The 21774-nt window shown below is 39.7% G+C and overlaps 1 protein-coding gene across 2 annotated transcripts in view; it reads left to right on the top strand.

Annotated features, from left to right (window-relative positions):
* NOTCH2 (notch receptor 2) overlaps window positions 1-21774 on the top strand; it is an 85602-nt gene that overhangs the window by 48400 nt on the left and 15428 nt on the right. For both annotated transcript variants that reach the window (XM_035537523.2, XM_035537525.2), the window contains 12 exons: window positions 597-830; window positions 1350-1460; window positions 3116-3308; window positions 5100-5245; window positions 6427-6546; window positions 6658-6810; window positions 9518-9746; window positions 12154-12355; window positions 15123-15276; window positions 16250-16434; window positions 17271-17403; window positions 19747-19992. In XM_035537523.2, the coding sequence (XP_035393416.1) occupies window positions 597-830; window positions 1350-1460; window positions 3116-3308; window positions 5100-5245; window positions 6427-6546; window positions 6658-6810; window positions 9518-9746; window positions 12154-12355; window positions 15123-15276; window positions 16250-16434; window positions 17271-17403; window positions 19747-19992 (2106 nt within the window). The remainder of the gene's footprint in view (window positions 1-596; window positions 831-1349; window positions 1461-3115; window positions 3309-5099; window positions 5246-6426; window positions 6547-6657; window positions 6811-9517; window positions 9747-12153; window positions 12356-15122; window positions 15277-16249; window positions 16435-17270; window positions 17404-19746; window positions 19993-21774) is intronic.

Here is a 21774-nt window from a genome sequence, read left to right on the forward strand (position 1 = left end):
ATTCGCAGTTGGTGTTTGACTGGAATTACTGAAAGGTTTCCCAACGAGAGGGGCAATAGACTTACTAAGCAGGGCTGCAGAAGCTGCAACATAAGCCAGGGGAGTTCCCCTGGGAAGGTTTCTGCAGCCTCTTTGCAGTAATTTCACATAGCAAAAAAGTCAAATCCCCTGGTATTGTGTAGAGGAAATAACAACAGTAGAGTGCCTTCAGATAGTTTATATTGATGCATGTAAATATTTTGTGGAGATGTACGTGTTTACTCATTGCTACTGTACTGTGAATATATGGAAGATATACTTGAGATGCCAGGATTCTCCATGCAAGATGTTCTGTAATGCTGTGAGCAGTGAAGAGACAGTTGTCTTCCAGGGCTGGAAAATGGACAGCAGTTGAGGTGCCCAGTTACCCCTGGTGCTTTGTCTGCCAGTTTCATATATATATATATATATATATATATATATATACACATATGAATATATATATATGAAATGAAATATATATATATATATATGACACTTCCTCTATTTGCATTGTATTCACTGCAGCATTGTACCAGTTAACCTCTTAATTACTCTCATTGGTAATTTTTCCTTAGGTTTTACTGGCATTTTGTGTGAGGAGAACATCAACAACTGTGATCCTGATCCTTGCCACCATGGTGAATGTCAAGATGGAATTGATTCATACACGTGTATATGTAATCCTGGCTACATGGGTGCCATCTGCAGTGAGCAGATAGATGAATGCCACAGCAATCCTTGCCTCCATCAAGGGCGCTGCATTGATTTGGTGAATGGCTACCAGTGCAACTGTTTGCTGGGCACTTCAGGTACATAAAGCACAAGTGGGAGGACTGGATTCTAGCAGAATTCAAGATTTAATTATTTCTTGTGTGCGCTAAATTTGCATATAGAATAAGCTTATGGTAAGAGCGTAAAGCTAGTGTCTTCACATTAATCTTGGTTACTGCATTTTCCTGTGTTTGTGTGGATTGTCTAACCCTTACTGGTACTGCAAGTGGTTTTGGAAGAATTTTTACCCCAAAATTTAAGTGTGCAGGTATATCTGGTATGATAAAAAATAGGTATGATTTTCAAAATGGCTTATTCTTATGTTTAAACATTTAGTGCAAGTTCAGGGTCATAGTCATCACGCAGTGACTTGAGTGACATTACTTGGCCTCTCAGTGTTTCTGCATCGTTTCATGTTAATGTTGTCTGTGTTACTTTCTAGCAGGTGGGATTCTTAATTGGCTATTTCCAAGGGGTAGTTCTGTTGTCCATCTTGTAAGATTTGGACTAGGAGTATGTTAGTATGAAGTATTCTTCTAACACTTTTTTTCTTCCAGGAGTGAACTGTGAAAACAACTTTGATGACTGTGCAAGTAACCCATGCATTCATGGGGACTGTATCGATGGCATTAATCGCTACAATTGTGCTTGCAAACCTGGATATACAGGTAAAGTCATCTACCTGATAGCTTTGAGTTGTTTTGAAGGTAGTTAGACTGGTAGCAAAGGAATCTGCTCTTTGCATGCTGACTGGAAGGGGTTCAGGTAGTATCTCAGTGCAGTGAACCTTAATCTTTGAATCTTGGTGTTTTACCTTATAGCAAGTTACACCAAGCAGAGAAATGGCCTCATCTGTGCTGTGAAATGCCATTCCTGTTAGCTAATTACATCCAATTCATGGTTCTTGGTTTTATAACAAATAAGACCATGTGACTTCAGTTTATTATTTACAGCTTCTTTATAGGGACAAAGAGATTACAAACAATATAGGCAGGTGTTTGATTAGACAGTACCTTGGGCATTGACCACAAATAGTATTTCTCTTTCTGCAAAAGCAAAATGTGAACTCAGTGTTTTAATGAGCTGCTCTCCACTATGAAGTTTCCAACTGAATAACCCGCTTTTTGCAGGATTTCTGTTTCATAATGTGATCTGTTCTGCTTCCTCTTATATTATATACTATGGTAAAAGCAAGACTGAAAAAAGCAGCTTTTATTTGCTTTTGGATCTGTGCTCAGAACTGTAGATCTACATCAGGACTAGTTCTGATGACTAAAGCACATCTCAACACTGTTTATAATGGACTTAATGTGTTTTGAGCCATGTTAGGATAATATGCTCATAAAATAATTGTCGTAAGGCAGTTGGTACTGTTTATAACAGTTTTCTCATCACGTTTGTTACTGTTTATTACTGAATGATTCTAATTAAAATTAATCTGAAATGCATTAGAAACAGTGCTAAGAGGTTTCATGTGTCTTGTGCATTTCTCTTGGCATCTTTCTAATCTTCTGAAGGTCCTTTCTTCTGTTGACTCTGTTATGGTGATACTCTTCAGTCCCTAGAGCAAGAACATGATCCTGATCATTCTTGACTTTGTCTTCGATGTTGTTGGCATACCACATTTGTTATCCTACTCGCCTTCTTACTTATGCTGCTAAAATAATTCAGTAATATGGTGAATCAACCTGTTCTAGTACTTAAAGAGCTGGTCTGCATGGGGTCTCGTAACTTTGTCCTTTCCTCATGCTTTTCAGCTTCAATACTTATTTTGTTTAGTTTTCCAGCCTCGCAAGACTTTAGGGTCACTACTTCAGGGATCTTGTACTCCTGGCACACACAGTAAAGAGAGGCAGGCAAAACAGGATACGGTATTATTTAGAGTTCCTTTTACGCAATAAACCACAAGAACTATGTTTACAGCAGACAACATGGCAGTATTGGTTGTTCAGAGGGTAGGTAATTTCAGCACAGAAGACCAGGGCTTTGATAAGTGGAGCTCAAGAGGTTTGTTCCAAGCATGATACAACTGAATGACTTGGGGCCTTCTAATGAATATTAATCAGTGATTTTTAGTGCAACTCAGATGCTTGAATGGTTTGTATATACTTGCTGAGCATAAGTGCTGTTTTCCAGGCAGAGAAAAGTGCTGCATCTTTCAAAGCGTTCCTTTTCAGTTAAAGCTACTTAAGTATGCAAGGCTTGTCCCTCTGTATTGGCTTTACTGAGTTCTCTCAACATATGTTCTCACAGACTTGTAAGGCAAATGTTCTTATAAGAAATACTGCTTAATAATGCTTTTTTTGTTTTGTTTTGTTTTTAGGCCCACGCTGTAATGTGGATATTGATGAATGTGCATCTAACCCTTGCCATAATGGTGGAACATGTATAAACGAAGTCAATGGCTTTCGGTGTGTATGTCCTGAAGGTTACCACCACCCTCACTGCCAGTCACAGGCAGATGGCTGTCTTAGTAATCCCTGTGTGCACGGTAACTGCACGCACATTGTTAGTGGGTAAGTTCTTACTATCGTGTTAAATTTGTCTACCTTCTATGTCTTTTTTTGCCAGTTTCATCTTGACTTGAGGTTTCTGTTTTCTTTTTCTTTTCTGTAATTTCTCAGTTAGATTAGGATGCCATCTTATTTGCTGCCTGTGACGTAATCACAGTAAGGTGTAGACCTTTAGTCACCAGCTGCACTCTGTGCTGTTTCAGCATAGGTTTTTCTGCCCTGCATGGGCATGTAGCGCAGGGTGGACTGCCATTGTATAAAGGGAGGGGTTGATAATTCAAGTGAGTTCAATTAAAATAAAAAAAAAATGGTCCCAATTTGAACATTTGGAGAGCAGTAGCTACCTAATCCATCAAAATCTAAAATGTTGATCATAGAGAACGTCTTTGTGGCTAGTGCCATTTGCTACCCAAATGCTCAGCATGAAGGAACAGCCAGATAACTTGAAATCAGGAGATAGGGAGCAGCTTTGGAAGAAACCTGCTGGGGAAATTTAGGTGTAACAACCAATTAGAGGGGTTTATATAAAGGTACTTCTTCAAGGCTTAGGAAAGGAGCTCAGTATGAAAAGTCAAGAAGAAAATAAGAATTAGTAGTTCATGCCCTCCATCTTGTTCCTGTTTCTCCTGCAAAACTATTTAACATTTTGCCCCAGTAAAACCAATCATTACATTTCTTGGGGAAAAGCATGTTTTTATTATTTATTTTTTTTTTTTAAAGCATGGCACCCTGTTTGACTTGAGGGATTGATAGTAAGCAGTTGCCTTTGACCATTTCCTCTAGCAGCTTTCTCGAGATCAAGAGATTTATTTCTGAGCAGTGTATGTCTCTCAACAGTGTATCCAAGGCTGAGATTTCATCAGCTTTAGTCACACTGTTGCATGCCTGAGAGAAGAAGGAAAAGCTTTTTCTAGCCATTTTGATAGCAGCAGTTGTTACTGAATCATCCCATCCAGGAAGACCAAATGCTGAGTTCAGGAGCCTTGAATGAAGACCTCATTTGTTAACGATGACTCTGTGCTAAATGAATGACATGGGTCCTGGGAGCACAGGGGCTGTGGAACTGGCAGGTGTGGGGAGGGAGGATGCGAAAGTTCCCAACTGTATGAGGGATAGTAGTGGATCCCAGACACATGCTGTGTCCTGGGAAGCATTGTCAGCACTTGGTGAGGAATTGATTTGCCATTTCTGGTAGCTCTGTAGGGCAGGATTTGGGATTTTCTTGGAGCTGACAGCAACGCTGCCTTTATTTCTAATTCAGCCTCCATGCAAGCTTGGAAAAAAGTTGGTTTGGTTCATCTTGTCTGTCATCACCTGCATTCATGCTTATGCCCATGTACACCTTATGCTCAGGGTCAGATAAAATAAGTCTTGTCTGCATGATGGCCAGCATGTATTTTGGGTGGCTGGAGTCCAGGGTGATTCACTGACACCTTGGTTCTACATCATACGGGTGGAGTGCTGCTCTGCTTGAGATTTTGAAACATGGTAAATTGCTGCTGTTCCCAGCCAGCTGTTTTCATTTGTAACCACTACTTTGTATTAAATTAGCCTATTCATCTTCGGAACCTATTGTTCCCCTCCACTTTTTTTAGTCTTTTATTTTCCTGTCTTTGTTTAAATGTGTTGCGATGTCTTATCAAAGCAGAAACGTATTGCTGGCTGAGTGCTTTGTGGAAACTTAACAGGAGGGAGAGAGTATGGTGTTAAGTGTGAGTTGATTCTCAATATTTTGGAGAGAAGAAGAGTTATTTCAAAATGTTCTCAAATTGCTGTTGTTTTTGCCTTTTAAAGGTACAAGTGCGTCTGTGACCCAGGTTGGATAGGAGATTACTGTTCGACAGAAGGGAACGAGTGTAAATCAAACCCATGCCAGAATGGAGGAACTTGTGAGGATCTGTTGAATGGATATAGATGTACTTGTAGGAAAGGATTCAAAGGTGAAAATTTGAAAATAATTTTGTTTTTTTTTTTTCCTTTCTGTTTTATTGTACCCTTAATGCTGTTTTAATCTCTTGATTAAATTTCATGGAGGGAAAATGCTGTGGTTATATGAAGTTGAATTGCAGTTGTTACACGTAGACATGATACAGTAGTGGAATGCTTTGAAAGACCATATTTAAGCCATGCTTGAACTTACTAAGAAATGTCCTTGTTGCAGTCAGCTTAATTTACTGTGTAAATTAACTTCGTAAAAGTTAAACTGAGCTATGTGAGCTATATACGTGCACTGGGAATTGAAGTGGCATTAATCTGTTGGAAGTCTAATGCTCTTCTGTTCACAATAATTTTCTGAAGTGTAGAAACCCTTTAATGGGGAAATATGGCTACTTGGAATGTTGACACCTTTTTTTCAGATATCTAAGTGCAGAAAAGATACTTTGGGAGGGGAAAAAAAGATAGTAATACTGTAATTGTAGCATGAAATCAGCTATAGGCATGCAGTGATATGGATGAGTTTGTCTCATTCCGCAAGAGATGTTGCACAGGCAACACTGTTTAATGCACAGCTCATCGGAATGTGATAAGCTAATCTTTCAATGAAAAGGTTATGCCTGGTAGTGGCACTGTCTAAGAATGCTGATGAATTTTTTGCCCAGTGACTAAATGGCTACGTCTTCAGTTTTTAGCAATGGCTTTACAAAAACTACTCAGAGAAGGAAGAAGAAAGTGTTAGAACTGGATTGTAAGGGTAATGTGAAAACTAGAAGAGTAAGTAAAAAGATGTGATCAGAGTCACAATGGGAAAAGATATTAAAGAAGACTAAAACTTTGTATAAGCAGTAGTAGCTGCATCTTCGTACCTTTCTGTCTTTCACGGGCAGGAATTTTACACCCTTTGCTTCCCTGTCTCCCTCTACAGCTCAGTGCAGTGAGTTTGTCTTCCTGTCGCTCCTTTCAAAATAACTTAGGTTAGTAGGAATTACTGTGTTTGCTGTCTGCTTGTACCCACTGAGCCCACGAGGAATGCTCCAATCTTCTGCTTAGATTTTTCAAAAGTGGAAATGCTGTCCACTGCTGTGTAGGATAATCATGCAAGTTGCAATCCTTTTTCATTCTTCTGAGAAGCACCAAGCTCTTAGCAGTATATTCTCTTGTTTTTTCCCTTTCTGTGCTCCAGGTGTGAACTGCCAGGTAGTGGTTGCTCCTTGTTCCCCTGATCCTTGTGAGAACTCGGGAATTTGCCAAGAATCTCCTGATTCTGAAGGCTACACCTGCCAGTGTGCCCCTGGCTGGGAAGGTAATGTGGATGGGGAACATAAAGTACTTAGAACATTGAACAGTGTTGGTATTGAGCCTTTGGATCATTGATGCAATGAGAGGTCTTACTTCTGGGCTCTCCATGTTTCAGGGGAGAGATGTACACTGGATATCGACGAATGTCTCTCGAAGCCCTGCAAAAATCATGCTTTGTGCCATAATATTCAAGGCAGTTACCTGTGTGAATGTCGTCCAGGCTTCACTGGAGGAGACTGTGACAGTAACATTGACGACTGCCTGTCAAGTGAGTATCAGTGGATTATTCTGTGTTTCCTCCTTTTACCTAGAAATAATTTTGCTTTACTATTGATGACTACTATCTGACAGATGCTCAGAGTTCCTCTATAATCTCTTACCAGGGGCGGGGGGGAAACACCTCAAAACCTTAGCCTTGTAATACTTGCCTGTTTAAGGCAGGCAAAATCCATTACGTTTAGATGCTAGAAATGGACTATTGTATTCTAACTGCTGATAGGAGTTATTCTCAGATTCCTAACTTGAAATGATCCTTAGGATTTACCTACTTTAATGAGGAACACTGTTTAATGAAGAATTTCATTTGCCTGAAATTTTAATATGCAAAGTTAAAGTAACATTGCAGGGCTTACCTGTATTTCAAAGTTAAGCTTGACTGAGGTGTGGTGGGAATCTGAGGCATAGCAGTCCTTCCTGAAATGTCTCTGTCTGACATTAGTATTCTGGAAAGAGTGGGTTCTGTTGCTGTTCCAGTTAATCCATGTTTGAAAGCAAATTGAGCAGCAGGAAGGCACTGTATTCCAGAATAGGTATCAGCTGCAGGAGGGTAAGCCATACAGTGGTGAGTCTTGAAATAGTTTAAATTACAAGAAAGTAAACGCTCATTTCATGCCCTTGACAGTACAAGGGAAACCAAATACATACTGAATTATTTTTCTTGTTGGGCATATTCTGTATCATCAGATAAAATCAGTCTCCTGGAAAGTGTTGTGTGTTTAAAAGCTCATCCGTTACTATTTGAAAAGTGCGTTATCATACCTTGGAGTCAATCACAGTATACTATTACTTTTTTAATTGGCTGCCTATTGAAAAGAAAAAAGGACTAACTAGTTTTTATTGGAATAGCTTAAAATCAAACCAAAGTCTTTCAGACTTCAGGTATGAATTTAGATAGTCATGTTTTGCATTGGAAAAAAATTAAATTTGTGACTGTTCTAAAGAAGAATCCAGGTAATTCCAAGACATCTGGCTCAGCCTGAGTTTTTGTTTACCACTTTCTGAGCAAACAGGTACAGTACAAAAAATGACACTTCGGTGCATTGATCCAAAGCTTTGTTTCCTGAAACCAACAAAACTGTGGCTTGTCCCTTCAGGTTTTACATGGGTGTCTGAAGATAAAAAACATTTTAAGTGTTCATCATTCTTTCTTTAACAGCTGGAAAATCTCTCTGAGCTGTGAGATTCATCCAGTGTTGTCTGTTATGTAGCACACCCATGAGGTTGAAGAAGAATTTCCAATTATTGCTACAGCTGATTTCATTTAGCATAACAAAAACCTTCCATGGCTTGAGCCAAATGTCTTTAATCTATGAAGCAAACAAATCCTCCAATAACAAGAACTTATTGAAAAGTTGATACTCCAGTCTCCGTTTTCTGCCAATAAATGTGCAGCACAGAGCATTAACGCACAGCTTTTGGCTTCAGTCATAAGTGGTTGGCTGTTACAGACACAATATTTTATAGCTGCCAGGGGTCTTGCTTTGAATGTGCTCTTTCTCTGCAGTAGTCAGATGACCTTTAAATGGATGCAGGTGTCTGTCTTTATAACACGAATTTTTATCATGTGAGCATATTTCTCAGTCAATAAATGAGCTTTAATTACCTTTCACATCTGTTTTCTTCGTTTACCAGCACAAAATGATCTTGTACTTAAGTTGAACTGCAAATTTTTGGATGAGTTTATTTGCATTCTAAAGTTTGTATTTTAGTAGTACTTTTGAAGATATTCATAGATTAAAAAAACTACTTTTTTCCGTCTTTTCCTCCCTCCTCTCTGTTTCCCTCACTGTCTTTACATATGCAGGCTTTTGGACTAGGGAAGGCAGAGTAGAAAAGGAAGCTGGCTTCAGAGGCAGTATCTGACATAGAAATGTAGTTCTTAAATCTTAAAGTGGAAGGAGTAAAGCAGGAAGAAACTACTGAGTGGTTGAGACCTTTTGGGTAGATTAGTACTTGTGGAAGTAGAAGGAATACAGTAGTAGAGGGTAGCTTGGACCAAGATATAGGTGATGTACGAATAAAGAGTATGGCTGTAATAAAGAAAGTGCCAAGAAATGCAGAGGTGAGAAGAATCCAAGGCTGAGTATGAATTTTTGGGCTTTTCCACCAGCCTTTCTTCAGTCAACCTTTGACGCTGGGAAGAATGCTAAGCACTTAATTATGTGTAAGTGCTTATATATATATATATATATATATATATATATATATATATATACACACACACAAATTTATGCATACACATTTGATTTTAATGTACTGCTTGCATGCTTAGAATTAAGCATACAAGTTCTCTTCTGTCTTGAGAGTGTCTGGACAGAGAATGGGTTAAGTTTTCTTGTGAAGAAGACTTGGAAAGGAAGAAGAAATTGTTGTTGAGCTGTTGGTATTGTCTTATCAGTAGGCATTCTTCAAAAAAGCAGAATTTGAATTTTAGACTGAGACTTAGGTTTCGTTGAACAAATCTCAGCAGAGAAACCTTTAGGCCCTGAAGCTTTGTCTTGATCCCCACCTCCTTGTGAATTCATTATTGGTAATACTTTGCAATTACCTCTTCCATAAAGTGGCTTAGGAAAACTTGCAGTTTGTTACCCTCTGGGCTGTGTAATACTTTTTTTTTCCTCCCTAAAGGCTACAAGTATAGGCCTGGGTTTTTACTGTTATCCGCTTTGATGCTTAATGTCATGCTTCTATTTTAGATCCCTGCCAAAACGGAGCTTCGTGTGTGGATGGGATAAACTCTTTCTCATGCATCTGCCTACCTGGTTTTCATGGAGATAAATGTCAAACAGATACCAACGAATGTCTGAGTGAACCATGCAGGAATGGAGGCACATGTACCCACTATGTCAACAGCTACACATGCAAGTGTCAGCCTGGGTTTGAGGGAACCAACTGTGAGAACAACATTGATGAATGCACTGAGAGGTGAGAACTGCAGTGCTGTACTGAAGAGCCACAAAATGTGTGCTTGTGAGTTGAAAGCACTTTTTAAAGATGAGGATCTGCTTTCCTGCCTTCTGTCATTGAGACATGCTTGCAATACACGTAAGGAAAACTTGCTTACCTTGTGCAGGATACCAGCTGAAAGATAGCTGCCTGTCAAAGTTGGTCTTGTGTTTGCAAGACTTGTTAGATGCTTAGTTCCATTGTTAGAAGCTTAGCTCCAAAGCTTAGAGGAATATGACAGTGTTTAACAAATGTTAAGACAGTAACAGATGTTTTATTAACTTAATAAAACAAATAAATTGTGTTTTTGGTAAGAGCGTTATTATAAAAGATGGAAATGAATTGACTGATTATGAACAACTACTGTGTTGAGAAATAGAAAAACAGCAAAAATGGTAGCAACGACCAACTCTCAGAAAGGCAAGAAAGTTAAATTAGCACTGAGTTCAGTGCAAATAATGGAAGCCAAAAGGTAGGAAAAACTATGGAGAGGCAACCAAGCATTAAAGGCACTAAATCCACGAATTTTGTACTGGAAAGGTTTAATCATCAGAGAAACCTTTTAATGCTCATAAATTAGTTGGGGATTAGCAGTGTTGAGAATAGAAACAGATCATTTTAAGAGAGAGGTAGGGAGCTGAGATAAAATGCTCAACAGCTTGTCTATGTGTAGTTGGTTCACTTGGTACTCTTTAAAAACTCATTGAGGGTTAACTCTCTGTATCCATCATCTTTCTGCATATTTATTTTAAGCTTCATTAGGATGGATGTAAGTAACTTTAGATTCTCAGATGGAAACAATTTCTAATACAGCCTGAAATGATTTAAAAAACAAAATATCTTCTGTTCAATCTGGTTTCAGTAAATAAGGTGCCTAAATGTAGAGCTCTTGTTATTCTCATGCATTTTCTGTTTGCAAAGCGAAGATCTTTCTTATCTTTTTTAAATTGCAGTTGTGGGGGAGGAAATATTTTAACATCTTAAGAATAGGATTGTGTCACTGATGAGGGTGTGTTTAATTTGCACAACAGTTGTTTAATCAAGTGAAGTATGTTGGGTGTTTAGCAGAACGCCAGGTTCTTTCTTGAGGTTCATCCTGGTTGTTTTCCTTATCAGTCAGAATAGAAACCAGTCTTGCAGGTATGAATGAAGCACCTAGCAATTCTTACACGGTCTGCCAAGCTAAACCAGTCACACCTTCTCCACCAAAATTTACTGAGCCATACTTAAGAGCATGATGATGGTTGGTTAATTTGAATTTGGTTCAAGTGAGTCTTCCTTGTCTTGTGTGAGAACTCGTTTTTTTTTTTTTTGGAGGTGGGGGCCCGATTGCCGTGAAACATGCCAAATGATTTGCAGTTCCTGTCTTTTCCTCCTTTTGTTATGAATGTTAAGGGCAGTTTTTGCTTCTTGTAAAATGGAATTCAGCCCACAAGGCAGAAGAACTGCTCTGATAAATAGGTTGGTGTTGACATCTCTAACTTAATTGCAGTCAGAATTTAGATATTTAAAACTTGCAAGGAGATGAATCAGTCACTTCTCTCACGGAAAGTACCCTTTGACAGTGCACAAGACAGATAACAGGCAGGAATTCATTTTGTGCACTCTGTCAAGATGATTATCTTGAGTGTGATCTAGGGTTATTTTCAGAGGAGCAGGAGATTCCTGGCAGGCATTTCTTGAGAGCGAAAAACTGTAAGGAGTTAATTTTGCATGAGGTCCTAATTTTCCCAGTAAGTTCTCTGTAGGACATGTACTCTGGCAAGATTTCTTATGATCAGAAGGTTGGGGGGAACGATTCCTTTGATCTGAATTCTGCCAGTGCATATGTGAGTAGTTTTACAAATCAAGGACTGAAGTAAGGTTCTCATGAGAAGAAGAGGAAGGGATTTAGCAGTACCAATGCTTTCACATAAATTCAATGAAGAGCATGCTTGTGTTTTGCATGTTATGAAATTTTTCCTTGAGAAAACATACCTTTGACTCCTTTGAAGCTTAAAAAAAAAAAAGGACAAATAGTTTTCTCATAATTTGTAATGCAATTAGAATTCATAATAAAACTTGTGTACAGTTTATCAGTTTGAACAAACTATGTGATACAGTACTGGTTGTAGTGATACTGAACCTGGGAAGATTTCTCTCTATGAGAAGTTAACTCTGTTACTAATGACTCATTGAAACCCTGGTTTACTTTTTTGCTCATCGAGGTAAAAGACAGTAAACTGGAGTCCCACCAAATTACTCTTTTTCTTTAACTGGAGCTTACCAGTGCACAGATGATCCTGCAATCTGGTTTTCTGTCTCATTTCAGTTACGTTTACATACTATCTCTGTCTATGAGCTTATTGCATTTTGTCTCATTGTACCTTTGCTCTCGCTCTTGCAGCTCCTGTTTCAATGGTGGTACCTGCGTGGATGGCATCAATTCTTTTACCTGCCAGTGTCCGGTGGGATTTACGGGACCCTTTTGCCTCATGGAAATTAATGAGTGTGATTCACATCCGTGCTTGAACAAAGGGTCTTGCGTGGACAGCCTAGGCACATACCGATGTATATGTCCTTTGGGTTACACTGGGAAGAACTGTCAGGTGGGTGATATTTTCTTGCCCGTTCTGTACAGGCAACTAACTGTTGTTTGAAGTGTTCAGCAGCAGAAGTTACTGGTCAGATGTGAGGCAGCAAACATGGCAAGTGCTTTTGTTCCATCAGTTTTGGTAAGAGGTAGTTGGCCTGTTACCCCAGGGAAAACTTAGTCCAGAGCCTCTCTGTAGCAGAGCAGGTGCCCCAGTCAAAACTCTGGAAATCCAAAAGTGTCTGCTTGTAAGAAGGAGAAAAATGCTTTTGGTTGGTTGGTTGGTTGTTTTTTTTTTTGGAAGACAGGTGTTACTGGAACTTTCTAGATAAGTGTGTTTTGAATGAAAACAGCTGTTAGTTTTGAAAATGCTGCATTTCAGTTGAAGCATAAAACTGTCTGAACTTAAGACAGAATACTGTGTTTAAAGAAAATACCACTTAAATGGAAGAATATCAATCTGATTAGCAGGACATGGAAGTTAACTGTTCTCTTTTGTACAGAGTCGTATAGTTCTTCCAGGTTGATTAAAATTTTTTGGTTTTCCTCCATGCATATAAAGTCAGCAAAAGTTTTGGGGCAGTAACTGAAGTGATGATCCTATTCACAACTTCAATAAAAAGCTCTAGCCTTACATACTTAAGTTCAGGCAAGTTAGTTTTCCACAGTAAGCATAGGGGCTGCAAACCCTTAATGAAAATGACTGACTAGTACCTATTAGACTTATGTGAATTTGACTGTTTGCCAGAAATGCAAAGACATTGCAAGAGATGAGTTACAGATTAAATGGGAAAATGTTATTTTGACAATGTTCCAGTTTCCTTTTTAGAATTAATACATCTAATTTCAGCCACGATGCTTGGTTCTAAGTATAGAAGTACTTGAATTTAAGTTGTGAAACTTGGCATATCACAGTGGAAGCACAGTGCTGATTTCCTTTTTCAAATTAGAATGATTTCTTTTCCTGTGCTTATCAAAATAGCAAGAATGATTTGAGGCGCTCTCTTGCTTTGGAACAGCAAACACCATTTTGGCTTCTTTCATAAGAAGTCTGAGTGCTGCTGCCATTTTAAAAAAAAAATAGAATGGTGAATGTCTGAAACTACTGGAAAGCACTAAAATTTTGCAAGGATTTTTGAAACTGTCTTTTGTGCTAATGTGTCTTCATGCCGCAGTGGGTGTTAGATAAGCATTTTAGTAGCAATGGGGGGTGTGCATTTCCAGAAGTACATTGCGAGACAGTAAATTGTCAGGTCTGCTTCTAAGTATTGCTAATGGAGGAAGTGAATGCAAAGTAATGAAGCGATATAAAAAAGCAGCCCCTCTGCTGCCCTAATTGTGCATTCTGGGCACACCACTTAAACTTCATTGGGAGAATTAGTATTGAGAGTGATTGTAAAGTCCTGTGAAGTTTAGTAGTTCTTCTTCTGTTATGTTTGCTTTGTTATTACTTGAGAAAAGGATTAATGTTCCTGTCCCCAAATTAAATGTGGATTCTCAGAAAGTCTGCTTGCTTTACATTCAGAGAAGTTTGATCACGTTGTATTACTCCCTTTGTACAAGAAGTCTGAACTTTCTAAACTTAGAAGTACTACTGAAAGCTGTATTGGAAAGAATTATAGATAACAGCTACACTGTAGTTCTTGTCTTAGGGGAAAATTGGCTTGACCTAATTAGCAAAACTAAATACACAGAACAGAATCAGACAATGATTCATAAGTTATGGAATTTGCATGTAAAATAGCTACTCATTACAAATGCAGAAGCAAGAGGCTCGGTGTTTTTCTTCTTCACACTCAAATGAGTGTGATAAAACTGAATTCCAAGTTTCTTTTTGGTTGCCTGTGAAAGCACAGATTTTTCTCCTTTAGTCTTTGTGGGGAGATGGTTTGCATCTGAAAAGCAGAACTTTCTGTAGTTGAAATTGTGTTTTGCAGCCAAAATTCAGTACTACTCACTTTACAAACCTCATCCTTCCCTCAAGTCAGCTTGAAATCAATCAAATAGCTGTATTACTCTGAAGACTAAGTGCTCAAAAAGGAAGTGATAGTTAGTGGCTGGTTTATATTAAATCAGAGAGTTATTCTGAGTCCTCACTCCACTTTCATATGATGATTTACTAAGACTTTCAGTCTGTTTAGATATTGTATGCTTTTATATATGGAATCAAGAAAGGCAGTATACTCTGACCCATTTTCAGTTCCTAAAACAGTTCTAGGATTTCAAATGGATCTCCAAAGACAGAAAAATTCAGAGAGCATACTAGGGCAAATGTGGCCAAAAGCAAGTGTGGTGAGCTAATGAAAGGAAAAGCCAAGAGCAAAATGTGGAACACATCTGTTACGCTAAAAAAAAAAAAAAAAAAAAAAAGAAAAGAAAAAGTGAAGGTGGAGGCAGTTTGGGAGAAGAAAAAGTACCTGTTACTGTTGATAGGTGGAAGTTTCCTACTAAAGTAGAAATGGAAGCCCAGTTTGAAATAAAACTGAATTTACTTTAACCCAGCCAGCTAAAGCTCTGCGGCCAGCCAGCTCTGCATAGCAAGGCGTGAGGATCATCTTAGTGCTGAAATTATGCTGCCACCTGGGGTTTACTTTCCTGTGTTTGCTCTTTCATGGAGGTACAAGTGCTTAACTTAGACTTGTGAAGTACTGTTACTTTCTTTCCAATACTACATGGAACAAATTTTGCAGAGCCTACCATCCTTTCTTTGCCTCTTGAACTTTATACTTTGAATGGTGTTTCCTACTGCTTTTGCTATAGATCTTGTGTTTTTCACTCTGCAGACACCTATGGATCTATGCAGCAGGTCTCCCTGTAAGAACAAGGGCACATGTCTCCAAACTGGAGCCCAGACTCGATGCGTCTGCCCTTCTGGCTGGACTGGTGCTTATTGCGATGTGCCCAACGTCTCCTGTCAAGTGGCAGCTTCACAAAGGGGTAAATAAGCATCTTCGGTGCTTTAACTAAAAGTATGTCCCAGGGCATCATTAATCCATGCCTCCTTTCCTCAAGTGCCTGTGGACAAATGCATTGGAAATCTCAGAGAGCTTCACCTCTGCGAGGTCGGTCACAGCCACTTCTAAGCTAGAAAACTCTCTGCAAGGTTGTATTGGGAATCAGGGCTTTTCTGGTTCTCCATGACATAAGACACTGGTTTCTACCATTAAAATTATAATGTTTTTTAAGAGAGATTGAAAAACTTTCCAAAGACTGTTTCAGTAATACTGTTTTACGTGGACTGCCTTTTTGGAAAATACGTTGGCTGTTTATCTTTCTGCTAAATCCCAGGCGGGCCAGGTTTAAGACATACTGCCTTTGTCTGTGAAAGGCATATTGTAACTCCTCTGAGAAAATACCTTGAAAGGTAAGAAGACTGGCTACTAAGTGCCCACTTTAGCTACAGCTAAGACTGTCCCCCCAAGTATTAATTTCCTACTTCAAATATTGCATGTGTAAAAGATCTAAACTTCTTCATGGAAGGTGTCTTGGAGTCCAGGCTCTTGAACAGTGTCATGCAATTTTCAGTCAAGGAAATCCAAATAAGCAGACTCCTTGCCTAAGGAGCAAGGTTTCAAGCTCCGATAATTTTTGCATACATTCTTAGGTACATTGAACCTTCATCCTGCAACAGTAATACTTCAGAGATGTATATTCGCCTGCCAGTGGTAAAATAATACAGCAATCCATGTAATTCATGCTAGTGGTGATGCTGGTGGTTGATCCAAACGCGACAGAGTAGGGACTTCATTGAGAAGCCGGTTGTGGTTCTGACTCACTGTGATTTAAAGAGTAACTCTTCAATTTTTCAATTTCACACTTTCAATTCATTGGGTTAATTCCTGGCAGAGCTACCAACGCTGATGGCAGGCGTGTTTCATGTGTTTGCTCATTTTATTTAACTTTGTTTCAGGAGTCACTGTGGATCAGTTGTGCCAGCACTCTGGTCATTGCCTGAATGTTGGAAACACGCACCGCTGTCAGTGCCGGGTGGGTTACACGGGCAGCTACTGCGAGGAGCAGCTGGATGAATGCGACTCCAGCCCATGCCAGAACGGTGCCACCTGCCGGGATCACCTGGGTGGATACCAGTGCGAGGTAATGCACAGTGCTCTACTAGGAAGTGTCCTAAGTACTTATAGCATCATATTGCAAAGGCATTGAAAGAAATTAAATGTGTGCAAGTGATAGAATAGATTCTAAGTGGGATAAAAGCAACCTATACCTGGAAACAGTTTTTAATTTGGCTGTGGCAGAAGCAGTGCTCCTGCAAGACTTTTTTAAAAACTGAATGGGAAGTGTGTTTGTAAGGGGGGTATAGTTAATAGGCATTTGAGCTTCTTGCTTCCTCAGAGGTGGGAGTTTATATCTTGATTTTTTTTTTCTTGGTTTATATTAAAATAAATTTGTCATCCATTAAAGGAATGTTGTATTCACCCTATTGGGCAAGCAACGTATCCTTTGCCTTTCAAAGTGGGGGATGCCATCCACTGCCTTCCAAGTCTTACAAGCTGATGCAGAGAGTACTGTAGACCATGAGATTATGACATATCAACTTTCCTAAGGTTTGGAAAATGTCAGAACACCTTGGAAGCACATGCCCAGAAGGAAAGGATGGATCTTAAGTAAACCTTAAGTCAAAACTTCTAAGCCAATCTCAGTGCCAAGAAGTTTCAGGATTTGATTGCTATATTTTACAGAAAAAAGTCACTCGAATTCAGACATGCATTGTACAGCTGAGTAGTCATGTGGTCAAGTTGTGTGTTTAAGCTGTCTGTCTGTGCAGCCCTTGAAATCACTTGCAATTGTACAGCTACAAAGGAAGTTATAATCTGTCCCTTTGAAGATTCACTTTGTCTGTGTTAGCCTTTCTCAGATGTCTGCTAACGTATCTGTTATGAAAAGATTACTGACACGTATTTTTATACTGGTAGTGTGTGCCTGGATACCAGGGTGTCAACTGTGAATATGAAGTGGATGAGTGCCAGTTTCAGCCCTGCCAGAATGGGGGAACGTGTATAGACCTTGTCAACCATTTCAAGTGCTCCTGTCCACCAGGCACTCGGGGTATGAAACTCAGCAATTAAGTGAACGTTACAAGAATGAATTTTCCTTTCTGACTGGTTTCCTGACAGAGTCTAAAGGGAATGCGTTATTTTCTTTGAAGAATGTTCCCAAAGTGCACTGAATCCCTTGAGATACATATTTTCCCTTTAAAAATAAATATGTAAATTAGGCTATGGGATCTGTCTTTCAGAGCTTTCTTTTTCTTTCTTTTAAAGGAATAGGTCATGACAGTGTCCTCTGAGAATGGATGATGCCTCTTCGGCAATGGGGATGGCCTAGATTGCCATTAAGGTCTCTCCCAACCCTATCTGCTTCAGTAAATCCAGGGTTTCTTTTTAGCTAAGATGCTATGAAATATACAGAAAACTTGCTTAGTTCTTCCATAATTTCCAGTGTCCTCATTTAAATTTTGGCCATGCATTGTCCTCTCTTGGAGCCTTTTGTGCAAATAGTTTAATGCCTATAGGGTAGTTGAAACTGTTTCAGCAACTTCCAGCTCTTTTAATAAAAGCTCTTCTTAAAAAAAGACGACCAGCTACATAATGGTTATGGAATCATACTTACTGAGAACTACTTGTTTAATACCGTGTTTCTTGAAAACTAACCTTAATTTCCCTGTTAAATCTGACCGCTTGGTTGCCCGACCTTCTAGTGTTGAAAATATTAAGGACTGCAGAGAGAACGCATTTTTTTAACCCATCATCAAATGTTTTCTTACTTGACCTTTTTTCCTGGCATCTTATTTCTCAAATCAGTTAGATTTTACATACCTCTGAATTTACTTTTTATTTCTGAAGTATGTCACCTCAATGTAGGCAAAATCTCCAGATGCATGTTAGATAGGTATGAACCAGGAATTCAGTTTTAAGTACACTTAAAATCTAACATTTGCATCCTACACATGGATATTACCAGTTCATTCAGTTTAGTGTGTCTGTCAGCACATCTCACCAGTTTGGATAAGTGTTTATTTTATTGCAAATCATTGTGTTCAACAATTCTTTGTCTATTGTTCTTAATTTGGTCCTTCAGTGTAAAGGCAAAAACAGAGTTGTTTCTTATATCTCTACATCAAAGCATGTATTTGTGCTATTTTCTGTGCTGCCAGAACTTGTGATGTACTAAAGCACCCCTCCATCTTTGAAAGATTGTACAGGGTTCTGAATGTGCGTCTTTTAATTCCTCAGTCATTATTTGTTGAGATGAATTACTTTTTGGAGGTGACTTCTTTTTTAATGAAAGGAACTAGAAAAGATTGGTATCGTTATTTATGATATAAAGACCTAGTTTTTGTCCCAGGCCTACTTTGAAATGGATACTTTACTGATGCCCACATAAGCATCTTCCATATGTAAGCAAATGGAGTTACTGGAGTTAACTTTTCCCGCAGCAGCCCATGTAGTGTGCTCTACACTTGTAGCTGGAACAGCACTGGTAGCACAGCGATGTTTTGTCTGTTGTGAGCAGTGCTGGCACAGCATCAGGACTCTCTCCAGTGCCCCATCTTCCCCCCTAGTCAGTAGATTTGGGGTGAGCTAGAGGTGGTGAGGGGACCTTGCCAGGGCAGCTGACCTAAGCCTACCAAAGGGATGTTCCATATCTTATAGTGCCACACCTGGCGGCAGCTGTGAAACCACCACAACAGCTTGACTTAGCATAAATCAATAGTGTTAACAGACAAGCCTTTGCTCAGCTTACCATCTCTATTTTTTATCCGTTATACGGTGTGGCTGAGGCAGAACCAGGACCAGACCTTTTCTCTTGAAAAGGAACCCCAAAGGGAGAGGGAGAAGCTGCCGTCACTCGCAGCGCTGAGAATTTACTGTCAGGCCCCAGAAGTCAAACTGCAGAAACAGCATGTCGGCCAGGAATCTGTGTTTTATCACGGTTGCTTTTCTGTTGGTTTGTTGCCTGTTTTAATGATACTGCTACAAATGATCTTTGCTGAGTTTCGGGGTTGTTGCCAAGTGAAATGAATGGTGGGAAGCTTACAGCCCTGCAAGGGACAGCACAGGGTGCTGTGGCTATGCTCAGTCACAGGGCTAAATTGAGTGTATCTTTTTTTGTTTTGTTTTTGTGTTTTTAATTATGCTCTTAAATTAAGTCAGGCATGAAAGCTGCTAAATATCAGTATGACATATCATTGAGAACAGTCTGGATCTAAACCACATGCTTCCTAGGTCAGATCCGAGGCTTGCTGACTGCACTGGGTGTGGGTTGCATTAAGCTGGGATCTTTACCTGTTTGTATCTAGGACTATGTTTCTTAAAAATGTGATGCACACCATAGGAAATGAGGCCATGACTCCTTATCCTCAAACTGCCTCTTTTACCGTTTTGACAGGTCGCTTCTGTGAGGAGAATGTAGATGACTGTGTTTCAGACTCGGGAGTACCCCGCTGCTTTAACGGAGGGCAGTGCATTGACCAGATCGGGGGCTATAGCTGTGTTTGTCTCCCAGGCTTTGCAGGCGAGCGATGCGAGGGGGATATCAATGAATGCCTCTCTAATCCTTGTAACCCTCGTGGAAGTCTGGATTGTGTTCAGCTGATAAATGATTATACGTGCATCTGTCGTAGTGCTTTTACTGGTGAGTATTCGTAAACATGCTTCCAGTTACAGAATGGTAATCTTGAAAAATGGTCATTCTTTCCCGTCCTGGCAGTCATGTTATCTAGTCACTTCCCTTTACAATATCTGATTGTTTCCTTATAGCATGTTTCAGTTTTTAAAACACTTTTTAGGGAAAAAATATCTAAGAAATTGGGCTTCCAGAGTTGTCTCAGACTAAAGAATCTCCTGAGACGCTTGGCTGCCAGGATTTTGTCTTCTGTGATGCTTTTCTCCTTCATAATTTAACATTTCTGATAGTGGAAGTGTAACCATTTGTGTCATCATCTTCGTGGCTTTTCCTTTTGCAAAGCAGCATATGAATTTTATATAAATCACTGTTATAGTACCCATAATTAGCTTTTGGCCTCCTTTTACAACCCTCGCTCTCTTCCTTACATTGGTGGTGTGGCCAGGATGGAATACTCTGTGCATAGACAGGCTGTACATTTTGGTTATTTATCCAACTTTGAATCACAACTCTGCAAAAAATTCACACAACACAGACTTATGTCTAGCTCTCTCTAGACATCATCTTTGTCAGTATTACTGCTATTCTGCTTTCTGCCTCCCACTGGGCATAAGTTGGAGCTAATAGTCTCCAGATGTGTCTTAACTTTCAGCTTCCCAGTCAGCATGTCAGTTTAACTTCCTATGTATTCAGTTTTCCTCCATCAAAACCTTTCACTTTCTCTGCTTACCAGTGACCTTCTCTGCATGCTTTACCCGTAGTTTTTACTTCATTTTATTTATAAAATTAAAGGCGATGAGATTTTTCCACTAAATTTGTGATTGTCAGATGCAAATAAATCACAAGAACACACATTTAAAGAGTTCTTGCAGTAGTTTTTGAATGCATTACATAGACTGACACAAGAAGTTCCTAAAAGCATGACACATGACAGAGTTGGAGGCAGGATAGCTGGTAAGATACTGGTGTGGGATATTAGCCAAACACACAGGCTTAAATACAAACCATTCTTTTATGATTTATGCCTTGTGTTGCTTCTGGCTCTCATGGAAGCATTACTGGAACTTGCAGCATGGGAGTGCAGACCTGCAGCTCCTTAGGAGGAGCGGGGAGAGCTGCTGTGTCTCAGACATGAAATCTGTCTGGAAATGTTAGGCACAGAGGGGGAGCATGCCTCTTCCTCTAGCTGTTCGTCTTCTGCACATTCCATGTTGACCCTCCTGCCTGGGAGGAGGCAGGGGGAGCTTTGCTGTGGTTTGTGACTGATAGGATGCCAGGACTCTGTGGGCCATCCTGCCCTGTCTGCTCCTGTCTGTGAGCTTTCAGGCTTGGCCACACATGTGTGGAGACTTCTATTCACGTTTTCCTTGGGGGGTCCAAGTCATGTTTAGGTCATCCTCATCTTTTTAAATGCTGGCGCCAGAGCTTGACTCTGGGTGCTGCTGCAAATGCTAGTCAGTGCAGTAAGACTTCTGCCTAGCTGACCAGCATAAGGAGGCTCTCCTTGCTCATCCAATTCACTCAGGTTGCATCTGGTCCTGAGGCATAATTTTCTTCCAGGAAATCAGGTGCATGAGTCGGGTGATCTGTCAGTTGTTCAGGATTCCTTGCCTAGTCCAAGGTTGAGCACTTACGTTACTTCCAGTGTTAGGTGATGCTGAAGATGCTCTTCACATCTGTTTGTCCTTGCCAGATGCTGAGGGTTGTTCACTCATGGTCAGAGAGTGACTTGCATTTGGATTCATTGAGCATCTCCCAAAAAGTGAAGAAATCTTAGGAACCCTTAGTTTC

This window comes from Cygnus atratus, chromosome 8, assembly GCF_013377495.2.
Source record: "Cygnus atratus isolate AKBS03 ecotype Queensland, Australia chromosome 8, CAtr_DNAZoo_HiC_assembly, whole genome shotgun sequence".
In the NCBI taxonomy this organism is placed as follows: domain Eukaryota; kingdom Metazoa; phylum Chordata; class Aves; order Anseriformes; family Anatidae; genus Cygnus; species Cygnus atratus.